This window comes from Triturus cristatus, chromosome 5_2 (assembly GCF_964204655.1).
Source record: "Triturus cristatus chromosome 5_2, aTriCri1.1, whole genome shotgun sequence".
Lineage (NCBI taxonomy): Eukaryota > Metazoa > Chordata > Amphibia > Caudata > Salamandridae > Triturus > Triturus cristatus.
In genome coordinates, this window is record NC_140588.1 from 351,446,375 (window position 1) to 351,466,812 (window position 20,438).

The 20,438-nt window shown below is 44.4% G+C and overlaps 1 protein-coding gene across 1 annotated transcript in view; it reads right to left on the minus strand.

The window, feature by feature from the left end:
• The window catches only part of DUSP22 (dual specificity phosphatase 22), a 377,647-nt gene that overhangs the window by 288,104 nt on the left and 69,105 nt on the right, over positions 1-20,438 (minus strand). The window contains exon 2 of the mRNA XM_085607156.1: positions 3,715-3,748. Coding sequence (XP_085463282.1) covers positions 3,715-3,748 — 34 coding nt within the window. The remainder of the gene's footprint in view (positions 1-3,714; positions 3,749-20,438) is intronic.

Here is a 20,438-nt window from a genome sequence, read left to right on the forward strand (position 1 = left end):
CAATGACCCTGAGTGAGGGACCCGATACCACAGTTAATAAAAAGAACGTTTGAGCGTAGACCGTTGTACTGTGTTTTATCTCATGGTTCATCTGTAGGCAATAGCCGTAAGACTGTAACCCTGCACTGTAAGCATGCACCCCCACAGTGCTCTGAAGCAACCTCATTGTGGAATGCAGCGCTACAACAAGGACCCCAAATATCCATGGGTCAGACAAACCTAACAGTGACGTAGATCTATTTAAAAACATCAGCACGTGCGGGAATCACGATATTGCACTAATTTCACTTCTTGGTGTAAAGAAGGAGCTGCGTGACTCACTGACGCGCCACTGCCGAAATAAATGTGATATTTATTGCACGGTGCACTCGCACATATACTGTCCAGGTTACCAACCCACCTGCTTGTGGGTGTCTTACAAGCACACTTTACAGCATAGGACTATACATAAGAAACAGCCCTGGCCTGTACACTAATGTGCACACTGCACAGTTCTTTGCTGGAGGTATGTTGGCCAAAAGACTGCTATATGCGTTTGGCTGTAAAGAAACACTGCATATATATTGATTACTGTGATCTTGCTCCCTTTAACAATGAACTGTTTCGGTAAAAAAAAAAATGCTAATTGTTGTACAGTGCTCGGATGCCTTTGAGGCCCCGCACATGCTGTGGCAAACCATAAAAATGTACTTAAAGAAAGGGGGAGCGGGGGAAGGGAGGGTAGCACAGACCCCCACCCCACAAGCAGGGCAATAGTTAACCTGAATGTCAACAGGGCGGTACCAAGAGCCATCACTCAGTAAAGGCGCGGCCATTACAAGCCCGCGGCAGAGCCCGGGGAGGGAGACTCTGCTCAGAGCCTTGAAAGGGACGTTTTGAAGCAATAAATAGAAATTAGCCCTGGAGTGGACACATTACACCGACACAGCAAGGCGCAGATTCAATTGTCACCGATTTTTTATCGTTTAATTAAAACATTTAGACTTTGCATGGGGGAACCGTGGATACAGCAGACATAAAGATAGTGTATTCTGAAAGGAGATGCATTGTTTTAGGAAAAGAGCTGGCGTGTGTCAAATAAAATGCTATCCGGAGCGTTCCGAAAATAAATACGCTATTAAACAAGCATTGGCCGCGCGGCAGTTATAGATCGCGATCACTCGGAAAGCAAAAGTGATCGCGATGGGATGCGCGCGCAGCAGCAGGGGGGAGGGGTATGGTGCTCAAGGCCGGTGCAGGATGGCTGGGCGAGAAGGGAGGGGGAAATGCGGGGAGCAGCTGTGCGCGTGCACGCCATCGTGCACTGACGCTTGTAGCCAGCACAAAAATGTGGGTAGCACTTTCCAAACCCACCTACTAAATGTCTCGCCAGACCAGCGCATGCGCTGGGTCAGGCGAGACCTAAAAAAACAGCACATACAGCAGATATCTATTGAGTGATACCTTCACAGTCATCAAAATCAAAAACAATTATCTGCAGTTACTGAATTCTGAGTAAAGCGTGCCATTATGGATGCAGGATATGTTCAAAATACTTTATGCATCAAGTCATTAAATGAAATACAAAGATTTACTGGACTAGACAATAGGTGTGAGTGTGTCTTATTTGTAAGAATGTACAAACCCCCAGCTTAGGAAACACTAAGTAACTTCCAGATCTTAAATGGAGAACTACTCTTTCTACAACATCAAATATATTCTAAAATTGTTCAGATTAAAACTCTCATTGTTTGTACAAAAACAGTCACTTTATTTGGTTGGCATAAAGGCCATGTAGGCATAATAATCTGGTGTGGGCAGATTCAGATTGTCATTGTCAATTACGGGTTGCAAAGCCCCTATCTTTACATTCTTTCTGGTGGAATGGTAATAAGGGTGACCTTCTCCAGAAGCTACATTACTGCTCTCCAGAATTTCAACAGAATGGAGGCACTAGATAGGGCACCAAAAAGAAAAAAGCAGCTCGTGGAAAAATGACCATGATATTCACAACAAGGTGGCCCCCTATGAGTGAAAAGAAAATGCATGAATTAAAAAAAAATAAAAAAAAAAATAAAATCTCTTGCAAAATATTCAATACACAAGAAAATACATACAACGAAAAAATACAAAGAGCAAGCATAATGACAATTAATTCCAAAAACAAACAGTTAAATGTTTAACAAAGAATCCCAAACAGAAAAGAAACAAGGGACGCAGGTGCAAGGATATGTAGAACCTGACAAATACGGAACCATAAGCGTTGCGACACAAGGAACCAGGTTTTAACCCCTTTTACAGTACCAGTTTTGAGGATGTTCTCAGTAAAGCAGAAATAATTCCTCACCATCTTGAATTGGGAGAAGCACATAGAAACATCAAATGCGTCTGGCAATAATCCTTGCATATCATAAAGTCTTCTTCCAGAAGTTGTTGTTAAGGAACAAGTGTTGTCCTGGCACACCTCCACTATCCAAACACCTTGGTAGAAAATGAAGGAAGGACCTTTGCTCCAATTCTTTTAAGATAACGAGGATGCACACAATGCAAAGAGGGAATAAGCCTTTCAGAAAAAAACAGCAGGGTGCCATACATGAAAATACACCATCCCCTCTTCCTTCTACGGTCTTAAATGAAACCAAGGAGATTTGCAGTTCCGGGACAGCATCCTTCATGCTGAGGTGCAACAGATATTCTTTGTGAGAATGAGCAGCTCTCCACCTAGACGCATAGACATACCTAGAGCTCCCCAACCACAGATTTGTTTAAGGTATCCAAAATTCAAAGCCTGAGATCATGTAGACGGGATTAAATGATCTGAGCCATCCACAAACACATGCAAAAAACTTTGACCAACAGTTGACTTCAGTTGTATCCCCATTTAAAAATACCAAAAGTATAGGCAAGGAAAGAGTACAGACATCATTGAACAGTCATCCACACCAAGATGCTATGAAATCCAAACTAACAGCAAATTTTAAACAATACTCCTGGAAATGAGAAACAAATAAATGTCTAGTCACAACTATAAACAATGATGTGTGAAAGGAATACATCCGTGCTCATTTTGACACCAGTATCATTGAATCATCTTTATCCACCAAAACAAATGAAAGGAAATTGTGATGTCCCTGGGAAGCTTAGATTTTCATTAAGGATCAGGAGAATAGATGGACCAATACTATATTCATATAAGCTCCGGTTGTATAACACAACCACACATTCATTTTCCACACGTTCCATAACAAAGCGGGGAGAACAACAAATGCGTCTGAACCACGCATTCCATTTACAACTTGCCTTAGTGGGTGCTAGACTTTGGAATAGTATCATTTACTATTCCAACTCCAGTCACCCTAACAGTAGGGAAAGTGTTAGACTTTAAAGTCCAACACCGCTTGACCTAATGCATGTCGTTGTAACGACTTGCATTTTAAATGTAAAGCGTGGTTCAGACACGTTTGTTATTTCGCCCGTGTTGCAAAGGCAAGGCATTGTTCGACAGTCGTTGTAGTTGCCGTTTCCCATAAGCACCACTATTTAACTAGATTTCAGATTGTTTTCAACAAAGCCTTGTAAATTGAAGTCCTTCTCTTTTCTCATGAGAGGCGATTTGTGGTGGCTCATAATACTTGCCAGCTGGCATTTATACCAGTATGAACATGATCTGATGAATAATACAAGTCAACTAGAAAGCAGAAATGCCTAGATCTCTCAACAGTGACATAAACATACCTTTGAAGTTTCCAATGTATAAACGAGGAAGAACCTAAAACAAAAACAACAAAAAAAGCATTAGTCAATATGCATGCATATGTGTGTGTTGAGTTTGCAGCTAAAATTATACTGTTTCTGACAAAGTTGTTGAAATCCAATGATGTGAGAGAAAATCATCCACATTAAAAGACAACTACAACATTTTAAAAGTACTTTGCAGTCACTGCAAGCAGCCAATCTGGTCTCAGTCAAGGGCCTATCCAGATAAAATACTTCAATCTAGGAATGGGTTAGATTTCTGTGTCACACAGCAAACAGCAAGAACACTAGGATTGCGAACGTGAATGCTTTGATAATGGATAACAGATAAATTGATCTATCAATCCTCATTCTGGTAGCCATCACTAAAATAAATCCTGTAGGAGTTTGTGTAAGAACTAGGAGCATTTATTCTAACCTCCTACTAGGCAAGAATACTGCAGTCTAGATTGACCTATGGAATGAGTTTCGCTGTTACTCTGCATCTATAAAAATTCCAACTTCTGCACAACTGTAATCCACGTACAGCACAGCGGAGGGTTTGAAGAAGAAAAATAATGTTCGAGATTGTTATCAGTACAAATAAAAATTAAAAAAATAAACGATTAAATTAGGAATTTCAACCCCTGTTTTCTATGACCGTATGAGTGAATTACATGTAGCAACAGACAAGTTACAAAATAACCAATGTACCCCTACTTCCTGTGGGTAACAGTAATTAGTGAGCATCTACATAAGTTCCTTCCTTGCTGATAAAGGTGCTTAATCTGTGCTCTAACTTTCTCGTAGCTATCAGAAGGCAGCAGGTGTCACAGTAGGCACACATTTTCTTAAGATAGGCAACAAGACTCGAATGTGTTACTAAATTCACTCAGAGAGGGTTTAAATCACTATTAATGCTGTGCAGTGCTTGTAAATACGGTTTTAAACATCAAATAGTTTAATACGTTGTAACCCAAATTAAACCTATCTAAAAACAATATTTCAGTCTATTGCATTAGGAACATTAAAATCAACAATAACTTTCCAAAAATATACTCAGTACCAATTTGAGATAACTTTGTTTCACTGTGAATCTAACTAAATAAAGAATAAGCTAACATTTAGAAATCAACTAAATGGGCGAGTATTATATAGAACACACTAACTTAAAAAAGACATGCATCCAATACAGTCAAATAAGAATCCAAACCCCCCCTACCCCAAATTTTATATTTGAAGGGAATAATTTTCACAGAATCCAATCAGGAGAGTTCCTGTCATCACAAAATGACCTTAGTACTCTTTTGTTTTTCCAATTCAAAAGCATTACCTTCTACTACTACAGACAAGGGGTTTATGTTGAAGGAAGAGTGATCCAGTATCATGGGTGGCTCAAGGTGCTTTGGCTTCAATGGCGATAGGCCTAGCCACAGGAAACTAGTTTAAAGATTAGCGGCTAGCTGGTGAGATGTGAAGATTCCATTTGTTAGTTAAGGGACTGGAAATACCACAATTAAGATTATGAGGTTTTCTTTTAACATCAAGTCTTGGACCACCTCACTGAAAATTTGTTGGAGGACATCGAACTCCGGCTTCAGCACGTGAGCAGTATTTTACTTTCTAGAATCTATATGGGACTGAGGATTGCTTCCAATGTTGGGCAGCCCACAATCAAATTTATCCTCAAGACCAAAAGAACCTTTACTGCAGCAACCACCCACGAGGCTTCACTGAGCTCCACCATTTGCTCCAAGTCCAACGCTAAACTGTCTACCAAACCAAATCTCTATATACAGGCCAGCCACCTCAACTTGCCTCCACAGAGAGGCTAGATATTTAAGTGGTGATTTGATGTAGAGGAAAAAACTCTTTACCCAGTTTCATATCTCCAACTACAGACAGTAATAAATGACGACTGTTGAGGCGTGCTTTAGCTTACAGTGCTACTGTTACATCATTCAAAGAATGGGCAATTGAATGGCTCCTATATTAAATAGTTAACTAAAACCTAAACCAATTATAGGGTAATTTGTTGTCCAGACCATAAGCTCTTGACTACTGCATTGGCATGCTTAGTTTCTACACTGCCTGCACAAAGATCTTTGAGCTCAGCACAAAGCTTCCTTGTGTGTAATTAGATTATCCTGGATTTTGTGGAAGCTCAACTAGTGTTGAAATCCTTAGTACCCTTCCACTCCTATCCAGTCGGAAACTGCCACATACCCTCATTTAGTTTTGTCTTACACAGAAGTCATAGGCTTGCTACTTTTTTTGCTCAAGTCATTCAATTTTCTATAGTCACATATTGCATTTTGAACCTTCTGCTCCATAAATCTACACATGCTAAAAGTAGCAGCCTTATACATCTTATGAACAATGTAACTTGGTTATCTTCATACTCTTGTTTATAATGTACACAAAAAAGTTTAATTTCTTCTACATCTCTGCTGGAAATTTTACAATTTGATTGTCCTTTTAATAGAAGTAGGTAGTTATGTTATGCTAAAGCGATTTGTTAAGCGCACATATACCCCGAGGTGACTTGAGGCTGTCTGCTCCTGAGCAGGAAGAAGCCTAGTTGTTAAAGAGCCACGTTTTTAGCTCTTTTCTGAAGGAGATGAGGGTGGGCAGAGCTCTGATGTGGGATGGCAGATTGTTCAAAAGCTTAGCGGTTTCAACAACAAAGCTTCTACCTCCCCAACTAGCTTTATGGATTCTGGGAGTAGTAATGAGGTTTGCCCCTAGCAATCGCAGCTGTCTGCCAGGAGTATATATCTGAAAGGAATGTTTTAAAAACCCAGGGCCGATACTATGCAGCGCCTTATAGGCTATGCACAGAGCCTTAAATTTGATGCCAGCAGATTGAGCTTTCCAAGTTTTAAAAATATTGCAAAACATCAGCCGAAAAAGAATGTACCCAACTAAAGTTGTTCTTTACAAATGTTGATGGTGGGGGTTACAATGTAGAATTCATCATAACTTTGAATAGAATGGATTGGGTGAATCATTTGAACAAAGGGCACTATTGACTCAGTTGGTTCAATAGTCAGGGAACTTTTTGTAATTTGGGCTGGTCTTCTCCAATTTAAGAATTCTGAATTAAGGGATGCCTTTTTCTCTACATCCCAGCAGGTTTTATTTTAATTTGCATATACTTATTTTCGACAATGCTTGAATTCAAAGTACAACTTGGATGGTACAAAGCTTAATAGTAATTTTGACAAATTTCAGCAAATATTAGAAAGCAAGAAGGTAGAGTATAATTAGGCTGTCCGGTTTAAGGTTTAAACCTATAATAACTGATAAAACCCCACCAAAAGGGAAATAGCCCTCACCAGTGAAAACATATAAACACTGAAAAAACCCCTGCAGAACCACAAACTAAAATGCTACTCAAAGAAAGGAAAAGGAGTGTGAAAGTCATTTTTTTCTTCCTAAAGGGGCCAATACAAAACTAACTATGTTATACAAGCCAACAGCAAGAAAGACTGGGCTAACATTATTCTGCTTGAGTTTTGTTGTTTAGGGATGCCACTAAAATACTATTTCTTCTTCCTTTTGCTTTTTTTAGTTTTGTAGATTTGGTCTAAAGATGCAAGGTTTAGAAACTTATTTTAGGTCTTCTTTAATGATTTTATAAACTGTAGAGAATCAGGAAACATCAAAATCATATTTGACATTTTGGCTGCGTTTGATTCTTTCACTGATAGTTGAAATGGCTGGTTTCGTAAGAATCTTTCCCAATATGTGCCATCACATTTACCTACAGAGAATGGGTAAAAACCCTTGATACATCTGCCCCCAGTTTCTAGTTAGTCAGTATTGATAGTGGGTGAATTGCCAACACCTTAGGTTTTAAACATGCAATGCAGGGTATAGTGACAAGTATATGTGAAAAGAGTGCTATCACCAAGCATCTGGGATAGTAATGAAAACATGACACCAGACTTTTGGAAAACATGGAACGCAATGTCATTTAGAATGCTGCTGCAAAAAGGTTATTTCCAAGTTCAAAGATTGGAGTGATATTGTTTGCATTTGTTTTGATTCAGCTACGTATATGAAAACTTTGTGTGATAACCTGTCAAAATCGATACCTGAGCTGAAGTGTTTCCCGGTAAGAGATCCTTGCCACTTGTTAGATATGCTGAAAGCATCTTTACAATTTTCAAAGTTAATGAAGAATGCTATTGACTTTTTAGTCCATTCTGGCGCACTGTTTTGTTATGCGCGGAAACTAAAATGCAAATATTCCTCTTTGTGTAGCATCAAAGAAAGAGTCATCCCAACTGTGTCACTTAGCTGATGGTTCTCAGCCCAAGGGGCTGTGAATGCTATATTATCCATGTGGCAACCGTTTACAGAATTGATGATGCCAAAGGCAAGAAATGTGAGGATCTATGGTCACATATAGATAGTGATGTGAAAAAAAGTACACTCTACTGCAGTCTTAGATTTTTACAGGATAACATAACTGCTGTAGTGGACATAATAAAACAACTAGAGTCTGAAAACACCCTTGTGTGCCAAGTGTTCAGCATAATTAGTGTAGATGTGAAACATCTCCTTGAGATTAGGCTGGCCGACATCATTAGTGGCTTTGGCACTGCAACATGTTCCATGTTAGAGTGCTTGCCGCTTGGTAAGCAAAGCAATGTTGACAAGCAATTCAGGAACTTTCATTTTACAATGTATGAGAAATGGCTTGCAATGCTGCATAGAAGTGTCCCTTCACCAACCATGGCATTTGAAGTGAATGAAACCTCACTGTGGAGAGTTTTTTCCATCGTTTGAAAAGTTTTGCTTCACGTTTGACTGCTTCTATAACTCTGAGTGCATAAGCAGCCAGTTCAACAAAAATGTTCTAGAACCTGCCCAGAGAATCGTAATCTTCAAGTGAACCACTATTGGCATGGAAAGCTATGTCAGTGGCCAGAGTTAGCAAATTGTGTACTGGCTGTTTTGGCATTGCCCATCTCAGGTTTCAATGTTGAGAGTGCCTTTTCACAGAAAAAAGTTTACATGGGAAGGAAAAAGTTAGCGCACATGACCAAAGACTCACTGAAAAAGTATTGTATGGTGTACTACAATACGTTTGATTTGCAAAAATGTATTTGGACCTCATATACACTGTACGTACTCTGTCTATATACCCTTGAAAATCAGTGCAGAAAGCAAGCAATAATAAAAGCAAAACGTTTCATAAACACCGGAAAAACACTGTTTCTGTTTTTAATGGTGTGAAAATGTGTAACCACTGATAACCACCGTTTAAGGTATTGTAATCACTTGAAAACACTGGGGAAAAAACACCAGAATTTACCAAATATAGAAACTGAAAACAGGAAAGCCTAAGTATAATAAGGTTACAAGAAAGATATATAGCAATATCAATCTTAATACTAATGTGATGAAAATAAATTACAGTGCTGCAACTACTGTTCAAAAAGAAGGGTATGAAAGAGGAAGGGAATGCCAACTTCAAAGTCCTTGTATCAGAGGGTCCCTCACAGACCATGACCCTCAGTCATGACATTCCAACATATCAGTAAGTCCATGGCAGATGACTTACTTTTAAATACGTTTATCATGTTCTAGGTAAGTGATGGCAATGCCCAGTAGACGAGCGCGGCCGGGACCCCCGTATGCGCCTGAGATCCCACTGATGGCCTGCGAGGCACTGCCCCATGGCGGGGATTGGCAAGGATTGCGAGCTTGGGAGGAGGCGGGGATATCCACTATTGGAGATCTCTACAAGAACAATACCTTACGCTCTTTTAACGATTTATTGGAGCGATTCGAGCTTCCCAGGAGTGATTTCCTTTTACATGCTGCCCTAACAGCAGCCATCCGTAAGCATTGGAGAGAAGGGTTGGCAGAACCTCCGACTTCTTTAGCCTGTCAGTCCGTAGTGATAGCGGCCAGAACGATCAAGGCAGTCACTTTTCTATACCAACTGCTCACTCAAGAAGTGCGGCGACCCCTGGAGGGCCTGCGTCTTAAATGGGAGGCGGATCTCGGCATGCCCATAGATGAGAAACCGTGGGAAGAACTGGTAAAAAGAGCCTGGAAAAGTTCCAGAAATGCGCGCTTCCAGCTGATACACTTTTTTATTCTCCATAGAGCATACCTTACCCCGTCCAAGATTAATTAATATTTTGGGGCCCGTTCAGCCTGCCCGAGGTGTAACTTGGAAAATGCCGAGTTTTTGCATATGTTCTGGGGCTGCCCGTTACTGCAGGGGTTTTGGAGAGAGGTAACAACTAGATTAAGTAACACAACGGAACGCGACATAACTCTGACACCGAGGTATTGCCGACTTCACTGGTTCCCTCACACCGCCCGGAATAAAGACACCAGCAAATTCATTGACCTGGGGTTGGTATTGGCCAAAAGGGAACTCACTAGTCATTGGAAGGCGAAAAGCTCCCCTAGTGTGTTAAGGTGGCTGAGGGAGTTTTTAAAATGGGAAGATTACGAAGGGATCTTGAGACTGCAAATGGCCCAAAGGAATGGCAGTGAAAAGACACTGGATGAAACAAGAGCGTGGGTGGCATTAGTGAGGAGCTAAAACAGCTGAGTGGTGAAAATGAAGCGCCCCCTGGGCGAGCAGACCCAGATATGGAGACCGGAACGCCGGCCTAACCGGGTGTCTATGATGGCCGTCCAGGAGAAGGTAGGGACCCAGGAAGGGACTGAATGGGAGCAGACCCTTTTAGGAAACTGCCTTACCGGAAATACTGTGTCTTATGCCCTGTACAACCAGATATCATTACAAACGGGGACTTGGATGACTGAGCGACTTGCCTGGGGGGTGGGTGTGGGTAGCTGTTGGGCAGGTGGGAGGGAGGGTTCTTTTTCTTGATTACTACAAATTTGTAATGGAACAGACTGCTGGGACATTGAATGTCTAATAAGGGGATGCAGAGCCTGGCTCGCTTGAGGACCCTGAACTATACTCAGAGGACTGTCAACACATTGCACAAGACCAAGACTGGCGATTTCTTGTGGACGGCGATCTGGGATATTATATATAGATGTCAATAACTAATTATTGAATGTGATTTGTAAGCTCTGGATCCTCACTGTTTTCCCATTGACTGCCTTGGTATCACTGAATAAAATCTGTTTACAAAAAAAAAATGATTGCTGATGACTTTACTTTCTAATACTGTGAATAAATTGAGTTAAGTGCATTTTTTATAGTTTGTTTTCAAATTTACTTGGCAGGTCAGTAAATGTTAAAACTGCGAACACTCAAATTGTTATTTTTTAAATAAGTCTACAGTGAACCATTTTTGTTTGTTATATACCTTTCTGCAGCAAAGCTGCCACTTCCTGCTGCCAAATCCAAAGACAATCCTCCGATTGAAGGGGCTGATGGGAAAGAAGCCTTTTGGAAGTGTAGGAGATGCCCCCTTTTTACTATATATAGGACCCACTAGTTGTATGTTCATACCTTTCATGCCTATATAAAGGAGGAGTCCCATTTTTCAACCGGCTGCATGCACTCCTTCAAAGGAAAGCTAAACCAACGTATCAGGTGAAACTTGAGAGGAGGAGGATGGCTGTTGAGTTTGACAACCCATTCCTTTGCCTTTACAATTGTGCATCACCTGGTTGGGCTGTTGGACTAGCTGGGAAGGCTAATGCTGGCAAAGCATTTTCAAAACTCCCAAAACCTCTGTAACGCTCCATAGTCCCAGGCCCATGGATGGAGACAGAGCAGGCAGTAGCCCTTCCCACCCTGAATCCCACAATGGCCTTGTCAGCCCAGGTTTCCAAACAGACAAGCCCTGTCAAATGGCATATCCATGAATATCGCCTGTACATCACTGGAGAATCCAGTGGATTGAAGCAAATCTTGCCTCTTCAGGGCAATGGATGACCCCATGTGTTTGGCTACAAAATCCACCTCGTCTAGGCCTCCCTCCATATCGGATAGGCATTTTGTCTGTCCCTCACCACTGTAGCATAGTGGTCCTCAGGGTGGTCTGGAAGACTTGGAACCACCATGCTAGCCATCTCTCATAAGGCATAGGTATATCTGACAAGCCGACAAGTTGCATTCACTGACCTCAAAGTTAATCTGCGAATACTTTTTTACCAACAGCATCCATTTTCTATGACCCTGAACTGGGGCTGTTGGAAGAACACCTGAATTCTGCTTCCTGCAGGATGATGCCCGCACCAGCAGACTTTCTGGCAGGTGGTGGGATAAAAGAAAGACTGGGTTCCCAAGAGCGGCTCTGGATCTCCTTGTAATAAGTTTGCTAACAGGTGAGGCTGAGGTGGGCTGGTCTATGCAGCTTTATTGAGCTCCAAAAGGACTTTATTAAAGGCTTTGAGGCTGCAGAGGCATGTTGCAGGACCTCAGTCAAAACACTGGCCCTGGCTTCTACAGTGGGCCATGGTAGTCCATAAAACTGCATAGAAGGATGTCATTACCAGCGAAGCAGAGCCTGAAGGGCATTCTATTATCTGGAGATTTACTGAGTCCATTAGCATTCCTGAAAACTAGATAGTCTGTTGGGTCCAAAGACAGCAGGAGCAGTAAAACAGCAGCCTCACTACTGTTGTCCATATCATGCATAACTAGGTCCAACATTTGTATAGGATCGGGGTCCACTCCATATATATCCTCCATAGTCTGCCACTATTGGTGGCGTGGTTCTGGCTCAGGCCATGGGAGTTCTATGTGTCTGGCTCCCTCTGTCGCTCTCCCGGCTTCCCATTTAGACCTTTGGAGGATTGCCTTGTTCCTTGGAACGAGCCGGCACCGAAGGCAGCATTGAGTCATCATGGACGCCAGAGCAGGAAATGGGGGAAGGGTCACTAGGAAAGGGCCTGGCGTCAGACTGGATCCAACCCGCACTGGAGGTGTACCCTGAGGGGAAACCAGAGAGGCAAACAGCACAGAGGGAAGATTCACTGGTGGAAAACCCACAAGGATCCCAACAGGGACTCCTGAGACCTGAAGGTGAGCCAAAGGGGACCAGAACCTGCCTGAACAGTGCTATTATGTCAGTAAGGAAATTAGCTGGAATGGCTCACAGTGCCAGAAGCTCCAGATATGCAGTCTCAGCTCTGAGCGATTGAGGCAAAGGAGGGCCCAGAACAGGACCCACAACTTGTCCAAAGAGTGTTGCTCTTTGGACAGAATAATGCTCACAGGCTCCAGCTCAGAGGAAAACTCCACAGAGTAAAGGGGGTAGATCAAAAGGCAACACCCCATAGTGAAAGTAATGAGAAATAAAAGAACGGCAAAATACATTTTATAACTTAAACAAAAGAAACAATTGGATGCTTGAAGAAGAAATCATGTGAAATAAGATAGAACATTTTGAGGTCACGTGGAGACTAAGTTGTTTAAAAATGAAAAACATACAGGCGTGGCTAGCAGCCGATCGTGATGGCCACTGCCTGACAGACCTCCGGAACCCTGGGAGTTTCTCCCCGTAAATCCGACCATTTCTCCTGAATTCACACGCCATCTCCGATCGGAGATAGCTCCGCTACGCCCTCAGTACACAAAGCGCTGTCCGTGGCGCGGGAGGTGCGGTGGGGGCAGCCTCTCATATGCCGGAAAATCGCGGCCTGCAGGCGGCGCCCAGACCGGGCCCTCACGTGAGTCGCGATCCGAGAAACACATACTGCAGCCCAAAGAGCAGCTGGAAGCAGTAGGGTGACCAACTGACATGGGTGCAAATTCAGGACAGTGAGTGTAAAAATTCAGGACAAGGGGTCAAAATTCAGGACAAAAATTCAGGACAGGAGGTCAAAATTCAGGACAAAAGGTACGTTTTACAGACACATCAGAGAAGGTTGCGCAATAGTATATAAGTAAGTAAATAGACAACTACTAAAGTACAGGTGAAAATAAGTTTATATTAGGTTGAGACAATTGTGCACTTCATGGTTTTTCAGTTGGCGTGCAGCTTTAAGCAAATGTGCAGGTCTTTTTGTGGTAACAAAACCGCCCCCACCCCACCTTTCCAGCTCCCAGAGAAAACGCCTGATGCCCGTTCCGGCCAGTCCGGCCTTGATACCACCCTCCAATGGCGCCCCTCCTCTTCACATAGAGCCTCTCTCATGTGTATTTAATTTCTTCTATAGTGCTACTCATCCCAAGTATGTGGGGCAGAGTGTTGGAGTGCGTTACAACACACACATATTATATAGAGACAATCACTCATATAAATGTGAAAGTCAATATATAAGAAATATTGCTTAAGATAATGGGGCTTACAATGTGTAATCATACTTTCATCCATCATTCAGTCTTTCACCATTCATTCTGTCCTTCCATCTGTGTTCCCATATTCATCAATTTACAAACCTATCCATCACGTATCCTTCCGTCCATCATTTCACTCATCCATCCCTCAATCCACCCTTTTACTCATCCATCATCCATCCATCCACCCCTTCACCCTATCCATCCATACACTCATCCATCCACTCTTCCACCCATCCATCCATTCACTCATCCATCCAGCCATTTACCTATCCAGCCATCCTTTCACTTACTCATTCATCCATCCAGTCACTCATCCTTCTACCCATTCACCCGTTCAGCCATCCATTTACCCCTTTCACTTTCAATTCCCCTTTCACTTAGCCATCCATCCTTCCATCCACCCACCCATCTACTCATCCACTCATGAATCCATCCGTTGAACCTATCATTCATCCATCCTATCATTCATCCATCCTTTCATTCATCCATTCATCCTTTCTCTCATCCATCCATCCACCCTTTCACTCCTTCACTCATCTATCCATCCTTTTGTCCATCTACCCGCCCTTTCACTCACTCATCCAGCCTTTCATCCACCCTTTCACTCATCCGTTCATCCATTCACCCTTTCACTTATCAATTCAGCAATCCATCCATCATTTCACTGATCCATCCACCCATTCTCTCGCCCGTCATCCACCCTTTCACTCATCCATCAATCCATCATTTCACTCATCTATCCAGCCACCATCCACCCATCCCTTCACTTACTTACTCACCTTTTCACATTAATTATGAGACCCATCAAGAACTCCACCCTCGCTGTAGTTCCTAAAGCAAGGGGTGGGGTGGGGCAGGGTTCACTATGCCCCTGCACTTAGGCAATCTGAAAAAGTGGAAGGGATGAGTCATGCATGATGCACAGTGCCTGGACGTGGGGCGACTGTGACATGGTGTTGTTTCCAGAGCTTTAAGTGGGATGTAAAAACTAGGGGGGTCTCTCCAAAATGGTGTTTTAATGTAATAAAATGCGTGGCTTAAAACACATAAGCTAAAAATCTGTGCTTAATATAATGTGCCGCCCGACTGGTATTTTTGTTGCTTGTGTCATTGCATCCAGATATATAATACAACAAGTAACGTTCCACTTGGAACAAGTAACGTTACACCTACAGCAAGCCAGAACTATTGGCTTTATCAATGGTTGTTAGTTGCATAAAATTAAAAAAAAAAGCAGCAACCATGGCTGCTATATTATAACTATAATCCTTTCCTTTGAACTTCTTTCACTGCCTTCCTTCGATTAACTGGATTCTCAGGTAGCAGCAGCAGCATGGGCGTTTTAGCACTTCTAGGTGACAGAAAGCCCTGCCCTGGACCGAGGCTGGAGGAGGCCACCACATGCTGTGCCAGCCCAGACTGACCCATTGTCATTCTGTATGTGGCAATCAGCCCCACACAGAATGACAATGGGCGGAGTGGGGCTGCTCTTGTACTCTGAGGAGTGGGAGGCGGGCCCCATCAGTGAGCTGAGGCCTGTTGCCGGGGAACAGATCAGTTCTCTGTAATGCCTAAAATTACAGACAAAAGGCGTCCGTAAAAAGGATCCTCACGGACAACGGACGTGAGGTCCAATTTACGGACTGTCCGTGAAATTTACGGATGGTTGGTCACCCTAGGAAGCAGGGAAGTCGATCACGGCACGAGGATCACCGACGCAGTGAGTACGGGGTCCGTTACGACCCGATAGACCCCCGGAACAGGCTGCATGGCCTGGACAGACACAGGGACAGGCTCTGCGCAGGACGTAGAACCGGCAAGGAAAAGATCGCGTGCCCGGTGCTCGGAGGGAGGTGGATGAGCTGCACGATGCCCGAGAGCCCGCGATGTTTGGAGGAGCAAGTGGATTGATGTTCCTGATGCTCGGATGTGCACTGCCATAATATGGCAAATACTGGCCATTGTTTGTCCTGTTTTTCTATGTCCTTGCACCTATTCCTTACAGCATAGCAAGAAGAGTAGTGGATGACCAAGTGGGCAGCTGAACCACACAAACTCCACATAGCTGGCATTACAAGTGACGATTGGCCTCAGAAAAGAGGAAGTGCAGGCCAGTTCCTGCTTTGCCTGGGCGCTGTGTCCCCGGCATATCTGTGGCCACATTTCGCCAGCGCCCGCTCATCACACGGAGCCATACCCATACGGGGGACAAAATCGGCCGACTGCGGGCAGAGGGCACTGGGGGCAGACCCGCAACTGAAGTGCCCACTGCAAGAGGAGCACGGGCACCTCCTCCCATCGTTGGGACTGAGACGCTGAGCAGGGAACGGCAGGAAACCCGAAAGGCCGCGTGCAGAGATAATTGCACGGCAGGCAGCGGTGAATACTGTCCGTACCCTGTAGTGGTGCTGCCAGTGCGTGACAGAAGATGGGAGGCAGAGGCCAGAGAGGCCACCCAACGACACAGCTTGAAAAATATGCATATAATAAAGAACCACCGGAGTCCTCTCGGACGGAAGGGGTCAAGGGGTCCTGGAACGTTAATGGACGGGGTAATAGGATAAAAAGAGGGCTGGTCCTCCAATACTTAAAACGTAAAGCCCCGCTGATTCAAGAAACCCATTTGGTGGGAACAGCCTGTAGGGCCTTGGATAGATGGGGGTTCAAGATGATGGCCCATTCGGCATTTACCTCCGGATCCCGGGGAGTGGGGATATTGGTTCATAAAAGCTACCCTCGGATCATTAAGGGATCATGACCCGACGACCAGGGCCGTTTCGCTGCAGTTTCATGTCAATGGGAAGGTAGAGATTACAACTTGGTCTCAGTCTATGTTCCACCTACGCTCCACAAGGTGGCCTTTCAAGAGTTGGGAAAATTCTTACTTAACCTCCAATCAGGAGAATTGATAATGGGGGGAGACTTCAATGCCACGATGGACTGCATGGTGGACCGCACACCTCCCAGAAACCCTACCAACACTACACGTAGATTGAAGGAGTTTATAGACGCTCTGGGGCTTGTTGATGTGTGGCGCGCAAGATACCCAGTTGAACGACAGTACACTTTCCACTCCGGCGCTCATAATAGTCTCTCGAGGATTGATTACATTTTCACACTTGCAATGACCCCAGAAACACACTTGGAGATATCCCATTTGCCGAGAGGCATTTCAGACCACTCACCTGTTCAACTTGTTTACCTCTCAGGTGTACCGGGTCGAAGACGACTCTTCCCTATTTACCCCAGGTATCTTAAGATTCCCACGATAGGCAAGGGTCTCTTGCAGGCTACGAGACACTACTTCATTGAAAACGTGCATTCAGTGGCATCCCCCATCACACTTTGGGAGGCATACAAACCAGTGCTCCGTGGGCAAGCCATCTCGTTAATTACTAACCATAAACGGGAGCAGCGACTACACCTAGACACCCTGGAACAGGAGGTGCTGCGGGCTGAAACTTCACACACCAACAATATAACAGACGCCACGACACTTAACCTGACTCTGGCACAACAGGAGTATAGGGCATACGCATGGGAAGCAGCAAAAGCTCGAAACACGGCAACGCAGCACACAATCTACGAAATGGGGGACAAAACGGGTAAGCTTCTGGCCTGGCTAGATAGACGGGAAAAGGCAAGTCGCTGGGTGTCCCAGCTAGAGAGGAATGACGGCTCTACCACGGCAGACCCACAACAAATAGCGGACACATTCGCGGCCCACTATGAAAACATCTATACGCCCACAGCCACAGCAACCATAACCGAAAACGTAACCTTTCTCCGTGACATTCGCCTACCTACTTTATCGCATACAGAAATGCAGGACTTCGAGGCAGCTCTGACCGAGGACGAGTTGGTGCGGGCGTTGGGGGCGCTCCACACAGGGAAAGCGATGGGGCCTAATGGAATACCGGTAGAATTTTACAAAAAAACGGACACAATGGTGGTGCCCCATTTGCTCAATATGTACAATGATAGTTTGCAGAAGGGAATACTGCCGAAGGATCAACGCTTCGCCACCATCGTAGTAATACATAAATCAGGTAAACCGCCGTAGAACTGTGCGTCATACCGTCCGATATCCCTAATCAACGCAGAAGCCAAAATATTGGCAAAAACACTGGCACTTCGATTGCAACCGCACCTCCCCACACTAATACACCCGGACCAATCAGGCTTTATGCCGGGTCGTAATACAGCCCTCAATCTTAGACGTCTGAACGGAGTAATGTCCCGCATATCTACCATACAGGAAGATGCGGTAATCCAATCACTGGACGCACGCATGGCGTTTGACCTCGTCAAATGGCCATTTTTATTCGCGGTGCTCCAACAAATGGGTTTTGGCCCTAAATTTCGAGCATGGATCCAACTCTTATATACAAAACCCATGGCGCAAGTGGTGGCGAATGGGCATATCTCAGGAGACTTTTCATTGGGCCGGGGGACAAGGCAGGGCTGTCCTCTGTCGCCGCTTCTCTTTGCGTTAATACTGGAGCCACTGGCGATGTGGATACGGCAGGATCAGATGATCCGCGGGATGAAGTGGGAGATGGAATGGGAGGACCGTACCTCGCTTTATGCGGATGATGTTTTGTTATACCCGACGTCCCCGGCACGCTCAATTGTTAGCTTGCTAGACATCTGCACCGTGTATGGACAGGTTTCCGGATTCACGATAAACTGGAAGTAATCCCTACTATATGTCCTATACAGGCCCACTCCGAGGCTACCGCCCGGTTGTAAACTGTAAGTAGCGACCAGGGGATTCAAATACCTTGGAATATATATCACACCCCAACAAACACTTTTCATTGAGGAGAACCTCACGAAACCACTTGACAAGTTCCGTCACGATGTGAAACACTGGAGGTCTCTCCCATTGACGCTGTTGGGCAGATGGCATTGCCAAGATTTCTGTATGCCCTACAGAACACGCCGTTTCCGGTCCCCCTGGAAAATTTCAAGGCAATTGATGCGGAAGTCACTACTTTACTATGGGACGGGAGGCCAGCACGTATAGCGATGCACAAGTTAAATCAAAGCTGGTATGATGGAGGGATCGCTCTGCCCAATATAAAACTGTATTCTCGGGCGGCGCAACTTATGATTATAAACCAGTGGATACATGCACCACAGGAAGAACCAGCTTTCCGACTAGACAGATATGTCCTGCCGGCTGTTCACATACTGAGGGCCCTATATACGAATGCAAGGAACAACAACCTCATGGGCCCGACAGTACACACAGTCAAAATATGGCACACTGCGCAGCGAGCGCTGGGGTGGGAGGGTAGATTGACACAGGCTACACCGCTCTGGGAAACCCAACGGCTGGGTGAGCTGTACAACACCAAGGGATTTAAACAATGGGACCTTATAGGCATCTGTAAAATAGGAGACCTTTGGGTGAAAGGAGGGGTCGTTCCCTTTGCACAACGGAGAGAAAAGTATGACAGGGCCCCGACCGAAACTTTCAGATATATGCAGATCAGGCACACATTGCTAAAAGCAATACCACTAGATACTCAGCTGCCGGAGGCCTCCCCACTGGAGGATCGACTCCTTACTGACCACATGACCACAAGGGCCATTTCCCAAACCTACCGAAAAATTATAAATAACCAGCTGGACCCCACGGCGTCCCTACGGGACCACTGGCGGGATGACGTGGGTGCACTGGACGAATCGGAGTGGCAGGAGGCATTATCACCACCAAGAGAAGTGGCGACCTCCTCCAAACTCAAACTTGTACAGCTAAAGATCCTTCACCGCATATACTATACACGCATCCTGTTGCATAAATTGGGACGAGCGCCCGACCCCCTGTGCCTACGACACTGTGGGCAACCAGGAAAATGTTTTCATATAATATGGGAATGCCCGCAGATTGTACCTTACTGGGAAAAAGTTATGAGGGTAATTGTGAGAGTGGGGGAGGCGGAGGTCCCACCTGAGCCAAAGAGGTGCCTCCTTAACATGGGAACCAACAGACTTGAACCTGAGGATACAGGAATGGGCGACACTGGAGATGACAATTGCAAAGCGTAATATAGCACAGAAATGGGGTTCGGGGCTGCCTCCCACATATCAACATTGGAGAAATGACATGGATAAAGCCATGGTGGCGGAACGAGCGGTGTACATGCACAGGGGATGCCCCAAGAAGTGGTCCAAAATATGGGGAAAATTGAACAAATTTAGGGGGAATATATGTGAAACCCCACGAGCCGAGTCAAGCACGGACGCAGGTGTATAAAAGATGACTTTTGTGGAGATGTGGTGGTGGTTTGCTCAGCTACTAAGAGTTGTGTTGGACAGGCTGGAAGTTAAAATGAAAAAAGAGGTTTAAGTTCACATGGACACGACACAGAAATAATGTATATTATATGTTAAGTAGTAAATACCCTCCAGTATTATGTTGTAAAGAAAGAACAAGTGGATCAGGTTTATTAATGTTTGCAAAAATCAATAA